The following is a 13,734-nucleotide window of genomic DNA, read 5'->3' on the forward strand; positions in this document are numbered from 1 at the left end:
CCGGGTGCCCTGGGCAGCCTGGGGGGGACAGTTTGTGTCTGGGCTCGCTCTGTGGGGTCTCAGAGCTGTCACACACCTGCAGGAGAGGGACAGGAGCCCCTGCGCCACCAGCACAGAGATCCCTGCTCTGTCCCCATGTGGGGACACTGCCGGGCTCCTGCGTCTGCCATCCCTCCTTCCCCACGGCAGAGGCAGGGAGGAAAACCTGCTGGGCCCTGGGCTCCTTGTTCCAGGGGTTTCCGTTCTGCTTTTTGGGTTTCGTCGGCTTGTTTATCCCGAAATCACCTTGGGAAATGAGGCGGCTGCACACCAGTGCCACAGATAAACCCCAGCGAAGGGTCTGTGGTGGCTGTACCTGCAGGGAGGACGGGGAATCAGGGATTGCCGGGAGTGAATTCACAGGCAGGTGTTTCGTGGAGGGATGGAGCCACCCCCAGGGTGGGATCTGCAGGAAAACTCGACTTCCCGAGGGGCAGAACCAGCCGCAGGAAGGAAAGGACATCTCAGGGATGCTCAGCTGCCTCCTGGGAGAGCTGAGGGAAAATAAAGGCTGAGGAGGGAAAGGGGAGATCCTTCACAGCAGACAGGGGAACGGAGTAACACATGATGGTTTAAATCTCAGATTGTGCGAGTAATGATGAAAAATCTTCCAGGACAGGAAGGGAATTAGAAAATAAAACCTGCTGCCGGGGAGGCTGTGAATTTCCCCACTGTACAAGCCGTGATGGGGAGGGCCAGGCAGGGGATTTAGGACTAGACAAAAGATTTACCCGTGGAAGCTGCAAAATGATAATTTCACTGTGTAGTCATGGCACCAGAAAACAAACCAGGCAACTGAGAGATTCGTTTTCTTATGAAATACTTATGAATGTGCAGAAAAATCTGGCTGCTCGAATGCAAAAAGCACCAAGGAAAGGGCCTGAGGTGCCCAGAGAGACAGGAGGCATCACTCAGCTGGTCCCGAGGTGCAGATCTCCAGTGATTTATCCTCATAATCTGCTCCTGTTCGTGCAATTCTCACACACACTGAGAGAAACAAAGCAGGCCCTGGTTTTGGTGATTGTCCCTCCGCGTACTAATTGTTTTTATTAGCAAGTTAATTTCCAGCACAAGCTGTCTGCCTTTCCCATCTGGGAGGGACACGACGGTGGAGCCAAAAGTCCAACACCGACTTTGGGAGCCTCCCCCGGGGAGAGGAGCCTGGGACACCTTGTGTGACCCTGCAGTGAGCCAGAGCCCACAGGGGGGACACAGGGGGGACACAGGACACCCTCTGTGACACAGGGACACCCCCTGGCACACAGCTGTGGCTGCCCCTGGATCCTGGCAGTGTCCCAGGCCAGGCTGGATGGGGTTTGGAACACCCTGGGACAGTGGGAGGTGTCCCTGCCAGGGCAGGGGTGGCACTGCTGGGATTTGAGGTCCCTTCCCACCCCAACCATTCCATGGTTCCCTGCAATCCCTGGAGCACAGCGCGCCCATTCCTCACTTCCCCGGGCTCTGCCCTGCCTGGAGGGAAGGCTCAGCCCAGGGCACACCAAGCTCCCTGCCCAGCCCTCCCGGAGCTCTAAGGCAGACCCAGGACCCCGAGCTGCTCCCCCAGCCCCCCGTGGCAACATGTGCAGTATTGTTTGGGATTTCACTGAAGGGCAGCAGAGCCAACTCCTCCCAAGCGCTGGTGATGTCAGTAATCCCCTGGACACACAGCGCCAGCCCAGGGGACCGGCCCCGTGTTTGAGTTTCTGCATTGACATTTGGCCCATGATTAACGGGATTTGTCCCTTTACATTTCCAGGCTGCACTCAGAGTTTCTGCAGAGCTCAGCTGCAGCACGAGCACTGGGTGAGCCCCTCCTGTCACTGCAATATGGATTTTATTGGCAATGCAGGCCTGAGTCCTCAGTCCCTTCTGTCTGTTACCAGCTGATGACAAAAGTCACAAAATTGGGATCACTCTCCCCTGGAAGGGACAGAAGTAAATATTCAGGGAACATGAAGACCTTGGATTGCATTTTACACCTCGGGAAACTTTCATCAGCTCTGTCCCAAACTAACAGGAATTTTCTTGGCACTGGAATGCAGTGAGTTTCCAATTCAGAGAAATCCTGTGCAGGGACCTGGCCTGGGACAGAGGGACAAAGGTTTTGTCCCTCTCTGATCAACCCTGCAGAAACCTGACAAAAGATCCAGGCGTTACGTGGCTTTTCTCTGCATAATAATTGCATTTCCTGTCTCTCTAGATATTACCTACTGTATATTTCAGCTTCCAGTGCCTCTCCTGTCCTGCACAGGGATGCCTGGGACATGCAATTCTCTGGTACAAATTCTCCATTACAGCTCTGTCCCTTTTCTCCCAGTCACCCCTTCAACTTCTTTGAAACTGATTCCGAGTTCAACTTTCCCTGAGCCTGAAGCTTTCAAGAAGCCAATTCTTAAAAAGCTAATTAGTTCCCCATAGGCTTTTTTCTTTTTTTCTTTTTTTTTTTTTTGACTCAGTAAATATTTCTGAGATTGCTTTTTGTATAATCAGTGTTAGCAACTCATTAAAATGCACAGTATGTGGATCGTTTGGAATGTGACATGGCTCAGCATGGACACTCAAGCTGCTTAAAAAGACAGAAAAGCAAAGGATGAGGATAAAATGAAAGCCAAAACCCAGCATTTCCTCTAAGCTGACACCACAGTTAAGGATTTAAGACAGGGCAGGGAGCCTCCAGCCCTGCTATTAGGAGAAAAGTCTAATTGCTCAGTGCACTGCCTGCCCTCTCCAGCCTGTATGTTCTCCAAAAAGATTCCTTTCACCGAGGGTTAGGATGCAAAAAAAACCCCAATGGATTCTCTGGGCAGGTAATTGTGGAAGGTTTTCACTCCGAGTAATATGAGGATTCTTCTTGAATTAATAATGAATGAAGTAATTTAAAAGGCCTTTAGTGTGTGCAGCCAGAAATAAATAATGCCTTAATCTGGGACATTTTATTTTCCATTAAAACAAACACTTTTTAAGAAGCAGGTATTACTGAGCAGCTCTCAGTTCCTGCCATGCCTGAATCAGCTGGACAATAACACTCAGGGCTCTGCCCTCATGTTTCAGGCATGTTCTTGGTGGCTGTGGAGAACAGGGAGGGTGGAAGTGTTCCTTTGGGTCCTGAGGAGAAATTTCAGCGGAGGGAATGCCAAAAGCTGCTCCCTGGAACCCGGGATGGGATGGGATGGGATGGGATGGGATGGGATGGGATGGGATGGGATGGGATGGGAAGGGCCCAACCCCAGAACTGCCCTGCAGCCTGCCCTGACCATTGGGGCAGTGAGGACAGGGGGACTGGGGCAGTGGGGACAGGGGGACTGGGGCAGTGGGGACAGGGGGACTGGGACAGTGGGGACAGGGACATTGGGGCAGTGGGGACAGGGACATTGGGGCAGTGGGGACAGGGGGACTGGGGCAGTGGGGACAGGGGGACTGGGACAGTGGGGACAGGGGGACTGGGGCAGTGGGGACAGGGACATTGGGGCAGTGGGGACAGGGACATTGGGGCAGTGGGGACAGGGGGACTGGGGCAGTGGGGACAGGGGCATTGGGGCAGTGGGGACAGGGGGACTGGGGCAGTGGGGACAGGGACATTGGGGCAGTGGGGACAGGGGGACTGGGGCAGTGGGGACAGGGACATTGGGGCAGTGGGGACAGGGGCATTGGGGCAGTGGGGACAGGGACATTGGGGCAGTGGGGACAGGGACATTGGGGCAGTGGGGACAGGGGCATTGGGGCAGTGGGGACAGGGGGACTGGGGCAGTGGGGACAGGGACATTGGGGCAGTGGGGACAGGGGGACTGGGGCAGTGGGGACAGGGACATTGGGGCAGTGGGGACAGGGGGACTGGGACAGTGGGGACAGGGGGACTGGGGCAGTGGGGACAGGGGCATTGGGGCAGTGGGGACAGGGGGACTGGGACAGTGGGGACAGGGGCATTGGGGCAGTGGGGACAGGGGCATTGGGACAGTGGGGACAGGGGGACTGGGGCAGTGGGGACAGGGGCATTGGGGCAGTGGGGACAGGGGCATTGGGGCAGTGGGGACAGGGGGACTGGGGCAGTGGGGACAGGGACATTGGGGCAGTGGGGACAGGAACATTGGGGCAGTGGGGACAGGGGGACTGGGGCAGTGGGGACAGGGACATTGGGGCAGTGGGGACAGGGGGACTGGGGCAGTGGGGACAGGGGGACTGGGGCAGTGGGGACAGGGACATTGGGGCAGTGGGGACAGGGGGACTGGGGCAGTGGGGACAGGGGGACTGGGGCAGTGGGGACATGGGATTGGGGCAGGGATTAACTCAGGATGGCCACAGAGGCTCCTCTCAGCCCTCCCGTGGCTGAAGCACAGGATAAAGTTGTTCTGTCCCGTGAAGAACCATCCAGCCCAGGCTGCAGGACTTTGGGGGTCACTCCCATGCCCACCCCAGCTGGAGCAGCACAGGGCTCAGGGTCCTGGCAGGGAGCAGCATCCTCACACTCCCATTGTAATCCCTTCTGCAAAGGGCTCTAATGACATTTCCTCCCCTGCTCCGTTTAATGAATGGTAATAGGGAACTCTTGATTAGAAGCCTTTCATCATTTTAGGACTAGGGGCTTTAGCTTTCTGACCTACTTTTCTTGCCAATGAAATTCCATTTTTAGCTTCAACTCAAGGTCTGAATGTTACCCAAATTCAGACCATCTGTTTTAGCTGCCTACGGGCTGAGGAGTTGATCCAAGCCAGGAGGAATAAATGGAACCAGTGTGTTAATATATTAAATATTCTCCACCCTCTGCATATTAACTAACCTACTTAGTTTATCCCTGAGTGCACACAAACACCCCTGTTCCCTCGGGCAGGGCCTGGGGTTGTTGTCAGGAACGTTCCTGCCACCAGTTGCTCTCAGGTCACCTTTTCTGTCCAGCTGGAGCAATGAGCAGCCAACGACTGACTCCAGATTCAGTTTATCCCTTGATTTGGCTTTGGGGAGGGTTGGTACAGGCCACCCTGGGAAATCCATCAGGGAATAACCCTCCTCCCTTCCCAATTCTCCCCACTGCAGGAACAGCAGAACGTGCTTCTCCTCAGAGGAGGACAATTTCAGATACACCTCTGTCCTCTTATCACACAAAACTCAGCGAGAAATACGAATTTATAAACCAGGACAATATCAGAAAGGCAACTTTACCTGGAAAATCCCCACTAAGCAACTGCTGACCGCAGCTTTAGTGAAAATCAAAGTGACTCCAAGTGCTGAAGATAATCTGCTGCTGCTGCTGGAGCTGATAGGCATCTCCAGCCCTCGTCCTCACAGCTTGGCTCAGGGCTGGAACTGCAGCAGAATTTCTGGAGCATCCATGAAAACATTACCAAATGAATGATGCCAGGGAGAAAGAAAACAGTAGTGTGAAACCATGCCAGATCTCGCAGTTGAATACCCAGCTGGGGAAGTGCCCGGCTCCAAACAAGGCAGAAAATAAGTATATTTAATGTAAAAGAATCCTAGCATGAAATAGGCTCTGTACTTCCCCGGCCACGGCTGATTTACTGTTCGAGGCTGGCGTTTGACAGGCTGGCTGCGGATTCTCCTGCTTCAAAGCCGGCGTGGCTGTGTTTACAGCTCGGCCTGGCAGGAGCCCCCGGCCCAAAGCGGGCTGCGCCCCTGGGATTCCCAAAAACACACCCGGACAGCCCCGGGGACACGCAGGGTGGGGAGGACGGGGCTCTGCGCAACCTGGGGCGGCTGGGAACGTCCCTGCTCGCGGCAGGGGGTGGAATAAACGGAATAAATGGCTTTTGAAAGGTCCTTCCATTGCCTGGGTGGCAGAGCAGCTCGGGGGAGCTCCGGGGGCTCATTCCAGCCGGGTGGGTGGGGAATGAGGAATTCAACCCCAAACCAAAGATCCACGTGCCCCAGCTGTTAACTCCCTGCCCTCTCACCGTGTGCGGAGCCCAGGGAGGAACGAGCAGTGGTCGCCTTTGTTCCCCTTGGATCATTGGGAGTGACACAACCATTATTTCACTGGGCTCAGAGCAGCCTTGGCGGGGTTACCTCGGCTTGCACCTGTGAGACGGAGGGACAGGAGCTGCCACGTGCAATATTCCCACTCTGGCCATGCCCCCGAAGCCTTTGGCTGAATCTTACCCGCTTTCCTCTCCTCGGTGGGAACCGCCGAGGGAATTGCTGGGGGTGTAAAATGGGGTCTGCGGCACCTGGAGAGCGAATTCCGCGCTTTATTGCAGCTCTTTCCTGCAAAAAGGCTTTCAAAATCACGGCCCATTGTAGAGTACATAATGATATTATTGTGTCCCTGCTATCCTAAAGGCAGACGCTCAGAGCCTGGAGCAAAATCCTCCTTTGCCTCTGCTGTGCTGGGCTGAAGGTTCCAGAGAGAAGGCAGCTCCCCGGGAGCTGTTGGTGCAGTGTGAGGCAGAAACACCGGCCCGGGGAGAGCATCCTTCCGTCCCAGCTCCGGGAGATTCTCACTTTCCCTGGCTGTGAAACCCGCCCCGACTGGGGCAGCCAGTGTCCCCTGAGCGTTCAACATGGGACAGGAAACGCAGAACCTGCCCGTGGGTGGACGAGCACCTTCCCCTGGCCCCTGTGCTGGCCTGGGACCCCCCCAGGGACACCTGGGCTCTCTGGGGGCTGATGCTGTGCCCAAGGACAGCTCTGCTGTCCCCCCACACTGCTCCTGGGGACCCCAGGGCTGCCATGAGCCCAGAGGAGGCCACTGGAGCTGATCACCCCCCATGGGAGAGCTGGGGCTGCTCACCTGGAGGACAGGAGGCTCCAGGCAGAGCTCAGAGCCCCTTCCAGGGCCTGAAGGAACCCGTGGAGTCCACAGCTCCTTGTTATAAATGTTCGAGATGGCGATTTGCAGCTCCAGGCTGTAAGAAATGGCGATTTATCACCAGCAGCCCCTCCCCAGCTCCGTGCCTCACCCGGTGAAGAGCTGGCACAACCAAAAGGTGCAGGAGAGGAGCACCCTGTGCAGAGCTGTGTCCCTGTCAGCACAGAGCTGTCCCTCCCTCCCGGGGGCCCTGGGTGAGGTCTCCCAGCTGTTCCCGGGGCTGTGCGGCTGCAGGGAATGCAGGAGCATCAGAGACATCGTTTCACAGTGGGGCACTGGATGAGCTCTTGGGCACGTTGTTTTTTTATTGCTGTCTCCGCCTGGGCAGCTGAGAGCGCCCAGACACCCCTGAGCTCGAAGCCGGGCTCAGGAGCAGCGGCCTCCATCGGTAACACCTCTCTGCTGGCAGGGAGAGAAACAACAGCGCCTTATGTTGTCAGGACTAATAGCTGCTAATTAGGGTGAGTGACACACCACCCCTTTGCCAGCCAAAGAACACACAAGTCACACGAGAAATGATTAAAAAAAATAAATTAAAAACCCCCTTGAAGTTCTGCGTGCAGCGTTCTCCAGTCTAAAGAGTGACCACTTAAAAGTCATTTTCTGATTTTTTTTCCCCCCCCTGGTTTGGCTGTTTAGGGATTCACCTGAAGTTTATGTTGTGTGTGCACTGAGTCAGTCTCAGAGTGTTCCCGTGGCAGGAAAGGGAACAGCAGGATGGGGAGGGGGACAAAGCACAGCCCTGCCCTGGGAAACGGGACAGAGCAGTGGGAGGCTCTGGGGCTCCTGCCGGGGCAGGGAGCACGGAGGGGATGCGGCAGCTCCCCTGGCACACCTGCCCCAGGTGAGGGCACCCACCTGGCACAGCCAGGGGGCACAGCCAGGAACTCTGGAAGGTTCCAGCTTGGGAGGACCTTAAACCTCCTCTCACTCCTCCCCTGCTGGGACAGGGGCAGGGACAGGGACAGGGACAGGGACAGGGACAGGGACACCTTCCACCATTCCTTTGAATTCAGCAGCTGAAAATGGGCTCAGCTTGTTGTGATCCAGGTGGATTCCTGGCCAAATAACCCGGGAATGCTTTTCCCTGCAGGTTATTCCTGGCCAAATAACCCGGGAATGCTTTTCCCTGCAGGTTATTCCTGGCCAAATAACCCGGGAATGCTTTTCCCTGCAGGTTATTCCTGGCCAAATAACCCGGGAATGCTTTTCCCTGCAGGCTGCCCAGTGCAGGTGGAGGAGCTGCCGCCAGGCCAGGCTGGGGCACCCCAGGTCCCCCCACTGAGAATCTGCATTATCAGAGTTTCAGTGCTCAGCACGAGGGGTCTCTGCTCTGCGGGACCCCCCAGCCAGGCACAGAGAGAGGAATTCACTGCCCCTCCCTCAGTGGGGAGCCCAGGCACAGAAAGTCACAATGATTTACTGCAGGTCACATTAAACCCTCTGGAACTCGCAGCCTCCTGGTGTGTTGGTGCAGCTCGAACACCCCCTTAGACCCTCTGAAAGTTAATCATTACCCAGCTCCTCTATCTCCTCACTGCTCTAATGAGATTATTGATGAATTGCTTTAAATGCACTTTCTGGAGAAGTTTTTTAGATGACAAGTTGCCTTTTACTGAACAAATTAATGGGAAAGTTGAGTTCTCTCATCCCAATGTGGGGAAAAGAAGTTTTGGGTTTGAAATGCCTAATTAGTGCTAACTGCAATCCAATAGCTGAGCTGGCCTGGCACTGTACCTGGAATAAATACGCCACGGTGCCATTAGGAGCATCAGGACAGAACTAGGCTCTCCAGCAATGAATATTGCAGGAGCTGGGGGTGTCAGTAGAGCAGCAGAACAGTCGCAGACCAGAGGCTCAGTCCAGCCCAGCCAAAGTCACAGGGAGGCCCCTCGGTCAGGCCAGGGGGGGCACATGGAGCTCTGGCTGGGTTTGCCTCTGGCAAACCAATCTGGGACATCCCCAAACCTCAGGGCTGACATTTCCCGTCACAGCTCGGCCCCGGGAGGCCAGACATGCTCCCAGTGCCCAAGGCAGCACATCCCAGAGGGAGGAACCCGGGAGAATCCTCCAGGAGAGCTGCAGTGGCCCAGGATCAGTCACCTCTGCTGGGTCCTGTCCCTGCCCTGTCCCTGTCCCTGTCCCTGTCCCTGTGTCCCTGTCCCTGTCCCTGTGTCCCTGTCCCTGTCTCCCTGTGTCCCTGTGTCCCTGTCCCTGTGTCCCTGTGTCCCTGTGTCCCTGTCCCTGTCCCTGTCCCTGTCCCTGTCCCTGCCCCGTCCCTGTCCTGTCCCTGTCCCTGTCCCTGTCCCTGTCCCTGTGTCCCTGTCCCTGTCCCTGTCCCTGTCCCTGTCCCTGTCCCTGTGTCCCTGTGTCCCTGTGTCCCTGTGTCCCTGTCCCTGCAGAGCTCCCCACTGCAGCCTCTCTCACAGGACCTGGCAAACGAACTTCTCCATCTCCCCACAAAACCCTTCAGCTCCCAGGGTTTGATCCCTCCGGGGCTGTTTTAAGGCACCTCCTCTGAAGTCCCCAGCAATGAGGTAACTCTCAGTCTGCGTGTAAGAACAAAACTCCCCGAGACAGACTGTGAGCCAGACACTTATTATTATACTCTCCACAAATGCACAGAAGGGCTGTTTCTCCATGCTCCAGGTCACTGAGATCATGTTTGAGGCATATGATTAATTTTCAGCCTTTTTGTGTTAAGGGCCTGCAGGAGAAAAGTGAGATTTTTTTTTTTTTTAGACCAGTGTTAAATGAGGTAGAAGAGCTTGTCACTTAGCAAGAGCTTTGAAATGATCTTTGCATAACGCAGCAGCTAAAAAGTTAATAGACATGGAGAGGAAGCTATTGATGGGAGGCATTCTGAGGGGTTTTGATGTGGGGGAAGGCAGGAGAAGGATCCTGCCTGCGGTAAATAAGCCCTGGCTAATGGTGCCTGCAGCATGTAACGTGCAAGGACTCCTGCTCTTATTCAGCCCCTCGAACCAACAAGTTCTTGCATGGGGACGGGAAGTTCAGCTGATAAAAAAAGGTGTTTTGAAATGTTTGGTTTTCCTCTTGGATGTCGATTTTTCTTAGCTCAGCTCCATTCCCCTCAAAGCCCTTTGTTGGTCACAGACTGACACCGAATGTAAAAACAAAGCCTCAATTGTGGTAAATCATTTCTCTTTCCAACATTTGCTGCACCAGGCAGCAGAACATCTCAAAGATAACCACAGAAAGCCCTAACACCATCTGATAGCAACCAGGGGCTTCTCTACATTTCAGTTTTCAGCTTTTCTCCAGAGCAGAGGGGCTCCAGTCCCCAGAGCATCTCCACAGCCTCCCCTGCACTTGCCCCAGCAGCTCCACAGGCTGTTCATGCCACACAAATTCCAGCAGAAGGCTGTTGGGTCCAACCCCATCAGAGCTTTGTAGGGATATTTTTCAGCTGGTCTCACATCCCTGCGAATTCACCTTTCACTGAATGCAGACTTTGACCAAGCCCCAAATTTCTGCCTGTGCAGATGGCAGGGGAGCTGCTGGGGCTGGAGGTGGGAGTGTAAATCCGTCCTCATTTGCACCTGGGTGCCGGGGAATGAGGACAGATGAACCTGCTCCCCAGCAGGCACGGAGCTGTAACTGTGCTGGAGCTCATCTGCATGGAGAGCTGGGCGCAGGAGGCTGTGGATTTAGACACCCAGCAGCTGCCTGGAGCAGCACTTCTGCCCCCAAGGTGCCTTTCTGTGGTGGCTCAGCTGCCAGGCAGGGCGGGGTGGCCGTGCCTGGTGGCAGCACCACGAGTGTCCCTGTCCCTGAGCGCTGCCCGGGGCCAGGCTGGCACTGAAGGAGGGCCCCCCGTGTGTTTGTGCCCTGCAGTTATGGTGACATGGTGCCCAAGACCATTGCTGGGAAGATCTTTGGCTCCATCTGCTCCCTGAGCGGGGTGCTGGTCATCGCCCTGCCCGTGCCCGTCATCGTCTCCAACTTCAGCCGCATCTACCACCAGAACCAGCGCGCCGACAAGCGCCGGGCACAGAAGGTGAGTGACCCGCCCTGCCTGTCCCCTGCGGGCACAGGGACGCTGTGAGCCCTGCTCTGTGAGCCCCCGGGCACCTGCCACCCTCACAGCCTGTGCTCTGCCCCTGCACGCTCAGAAAATCCCCTCAAAACCATCCCTGGACCACCCCTGGACCATCCCTGTTCCCTCAAAACCATCCCTGGACCATCCCTGTGTCCTCGAAACCATCCCTGGACCACCCCTGGACCATCCCTGTCCCCTCAAAACCATCCCTGGACCATCCCTGTGTCCTCGAAACCATCCCTGGACCACCCCTGGACCATCCCTGTTCCCTCAAAACCATCCCTGGACCATCCCTGTGTCCTCGAAACCATCCCTGGACCACCCCTGGACCATCCCTGTCCCCTCAAAACCATCCCTGGACCATCCCTGTCCCCTCAAAACCATCCCTGGACCACCCCTGGACCATCCCTGTCCCCTCAAAACCATCCCTGGACCATCCCTGTGTCCTCAAAACCATCCCTGTCCCATCCTTGGACCATCCCTGTCCCCTCAAAACCGTCCCTGAGCAGTCCCACACCGTGGCCAGTGCAGGGGGAAATGGGCCACTGGATGACAGAGCCAATGTGATTCCAGCAGAAGCCATTTATTGTCCACATTTCATGGCAGATACAGATTCTGGCTCTGCTGTCCACCTGGGTCTCTGGGTTGGCCGAGCTGCTTCTCCCTGAGGCAGGCACACATCCTTCAGGACATCCAGCTGGTCAATGTCCATCCTCACCTTGTGCTCCCCCTGTCCAGGGTTTACATTTTCTGCAGACAGTTTCTCAGGCTCTCTGTCCTTATTTCTGAGCCTGTTGTTTTCTCAGTAACCTTGAGGAATTGCTGAGAGCTCTAACAACAGAACTGCAGGTGGTTTGATAAGATTACCCACAGCCATTTCGGCTGGTGCACCAGACTGGGCTGTTCCACAGACACATTGCTAAGGCCAGGACCTGCCAGTGCCCCCTCGGCTCAGGAAAAGGGCACAGAGCAGACAAAACCCACCCCCAGCACCAAATACAGCACAAAGAGAGGAGAGGAGGTGCCCACACTCACACCCTGCAACAGACACTGATGGGAACCCCGGAACACGGGCAGGGACTGAACTGCCAGTCCCCCCAAAGCAAAAGACCCCAAAATAAAGCAAAATACGGCACAGTCATTCCTGCCTGGCTTCTCTCCAGGACTTGTGCTCTGAAAAACCATTGTTGTCAAATTTCAGCTGCAGAACCCCCCTCCACACGTGTTTCACTGTTCTGATGGCTCTGAGCCACTTTTCACACCAGGGGAATGTGGAAACCTCACACACACCTGGGTGGGTAATTGTACAGAATTCTCCTATTATATGTCATAAAATTGCACCCAGCAATAACTTACCCAAGCACGTTTCTAGCACAAGGAAAATAAACTCATACGATCCCACAAAATTCCAACACTGGTTGACCCAAAGTCTGACCGGGATGATTTATACATCCCTCCTTGGAAAGAGGAGTGTGCCCCACCTGAAGTCCTCGTTCCTGCACTCACTGCCCCGCTGTATTTTCGGCATCAGGAGCACCAGGGCTGTTATTACTCACCTTTCCTACAGACTTGTCTGACACAAACATGTAACTGTGTGCACAAACCCCTGAAATCAGCCCCAGGGGCTGTTTATCCTTCTGGCTGCCTGGCTCCTTCTTGTCTCTCTGTACTTCCAAATACACCACCCAGCAACACGCAGTTATCGGCACACGCCCCCCAGAGCTGGGACTGCAACACTGGGGATACACAAAAGCCCCTGGCAGTGTGATTACTGAATATTCCAAACTCTGAACAGTTGTGTTTTTTTTGCCAGTGGAAGCTCACTGAGTCACTGAGAGAGTATAACAGATTTACTATATCTCTGTTTCAATCTGCTAAATTACACCACAGCCAGAATCAGGTTTTTACAACAACTGCAAACCAAAGGCCTGAGGTTCTTTTTCCCCCTGTGGAATGATGTCTGCCAGAAATTCAAGGCTCAGGGGACCCGATGGAGAACAGTAGTAGAAAAATGTGTTATTTCTGCTTCAGGCAAGCATCTGGGCTGTGCCTCCTTCCTGCATCTCAGCGAGCTGACAGCAGAGAGCTCAGATACAAGACCTACAAAACCACAAAATTTGGCAGTCAAAACACAAAAGGGGAGTAGCAGGGAGACAGAACCGTGCAGGAATCAGCTGCAGCCCCAGCCAGTCCCTGCTGGGCTTTCCAAAGCCCCGCCCGAGCTTTGACACGGCCCGTGTGAGCCTGGGGAGGGCTTTTGGAGGGACAGTTGTTCATTTGTTCAATCACACAGCACCACAGAGGTGAAAGGAGAGTGAAGGTGTGGGAAAGGCCCCTGTGTGCCCTGCTCTGCCCTGTAGGAGCTGACACTGGGATCCAGAGGGCATCCAGAGGGGATCCAGAGGGGATCAGAGCATCCAGTTACCGAGTTTCAGTCATTGCAGAGTTGTCTGGAGCGAGGCTGCACCCAGCCAGGAGGATTTGGGGTTTCACCTGGGACGGGAGCAGGTGAGGTGGCAAACAGGGGAGGACAGGGACGCTCAGGGAGAGCTCCATGGGGACAGCGCCCAGGGGCCCATCTCAAGCACTGAAGACTCTGAGAGAAGGCTCCTGTCGTGCTGAAACTGCACCAGAACAAGCAGAGGCAGCAACTGCTGCCCACCCAGGACAGAGCAATGGGCCAGGCAAGGCTTGGGCACCCTGGGCCACAGCCAGAGAGGCCCCAGAGCTGAGTGAGGGCAGGGCTGCGCCCTGGATGTGAGGATGGATGTGCCCTGGATGTGTGGATGGATGTGCCCTGGATGTGTGGATG

General features: G+C 55.3%; 1 protein-coding gene and 1 long non-coding RNA gene across 4 annotated transcripts in view; one reads left to right on the forward strand and one right to left on the reverse strand.

Moving 5' to 3' along the window:
* Nucleotides 1-13,734, forward strand: part of KCND3 (potassium voltage-gated channel subfamily D member 3) — a 99,843-nt gene that overhangs the window by 64,750 nt on the left and 21,359 nt on the right. For all 3 annotated transcript variants that reach the window (XM_066204168.1, XM_066204170.1, XM_066204169.1), the window contains exon 3: nucleotides 10,718-10,880. In XM_066204168.1, the coding sequence (XP_066060265.1) occupies nucleotides 10,718-10,880 (163 nt within the window). The remainder of the gene's footprint in view (nucleotides 1-10,717; nucleotides 10,881-13,734) is intronic.
* Nucleotides 1-13,734, reverse strand: part of LOC136301248 (uncharacterized) — a 51,277-nt gene that overhangs the window by 23,094 nt on the left and 14,449 nt on the right. The window lies entirely within an intron of this gene.

This window comes from Chamaea fasciata, unplaced genomic scaffold (genome assembly GCF_029207755.1).
Source record: "Chamaea fasciata isolate MVZ Bird 193981 ecotype frontalis unplaced genomic scaffold, bChaFas1.0.hap1 SCAF_25, whole genome shotgun sequence".
NCBI lineage: Eukaryota > Metazoa > Chordata > Aves > Passeriformes > Sylviidae > Chamaea > Chamaea fasciata.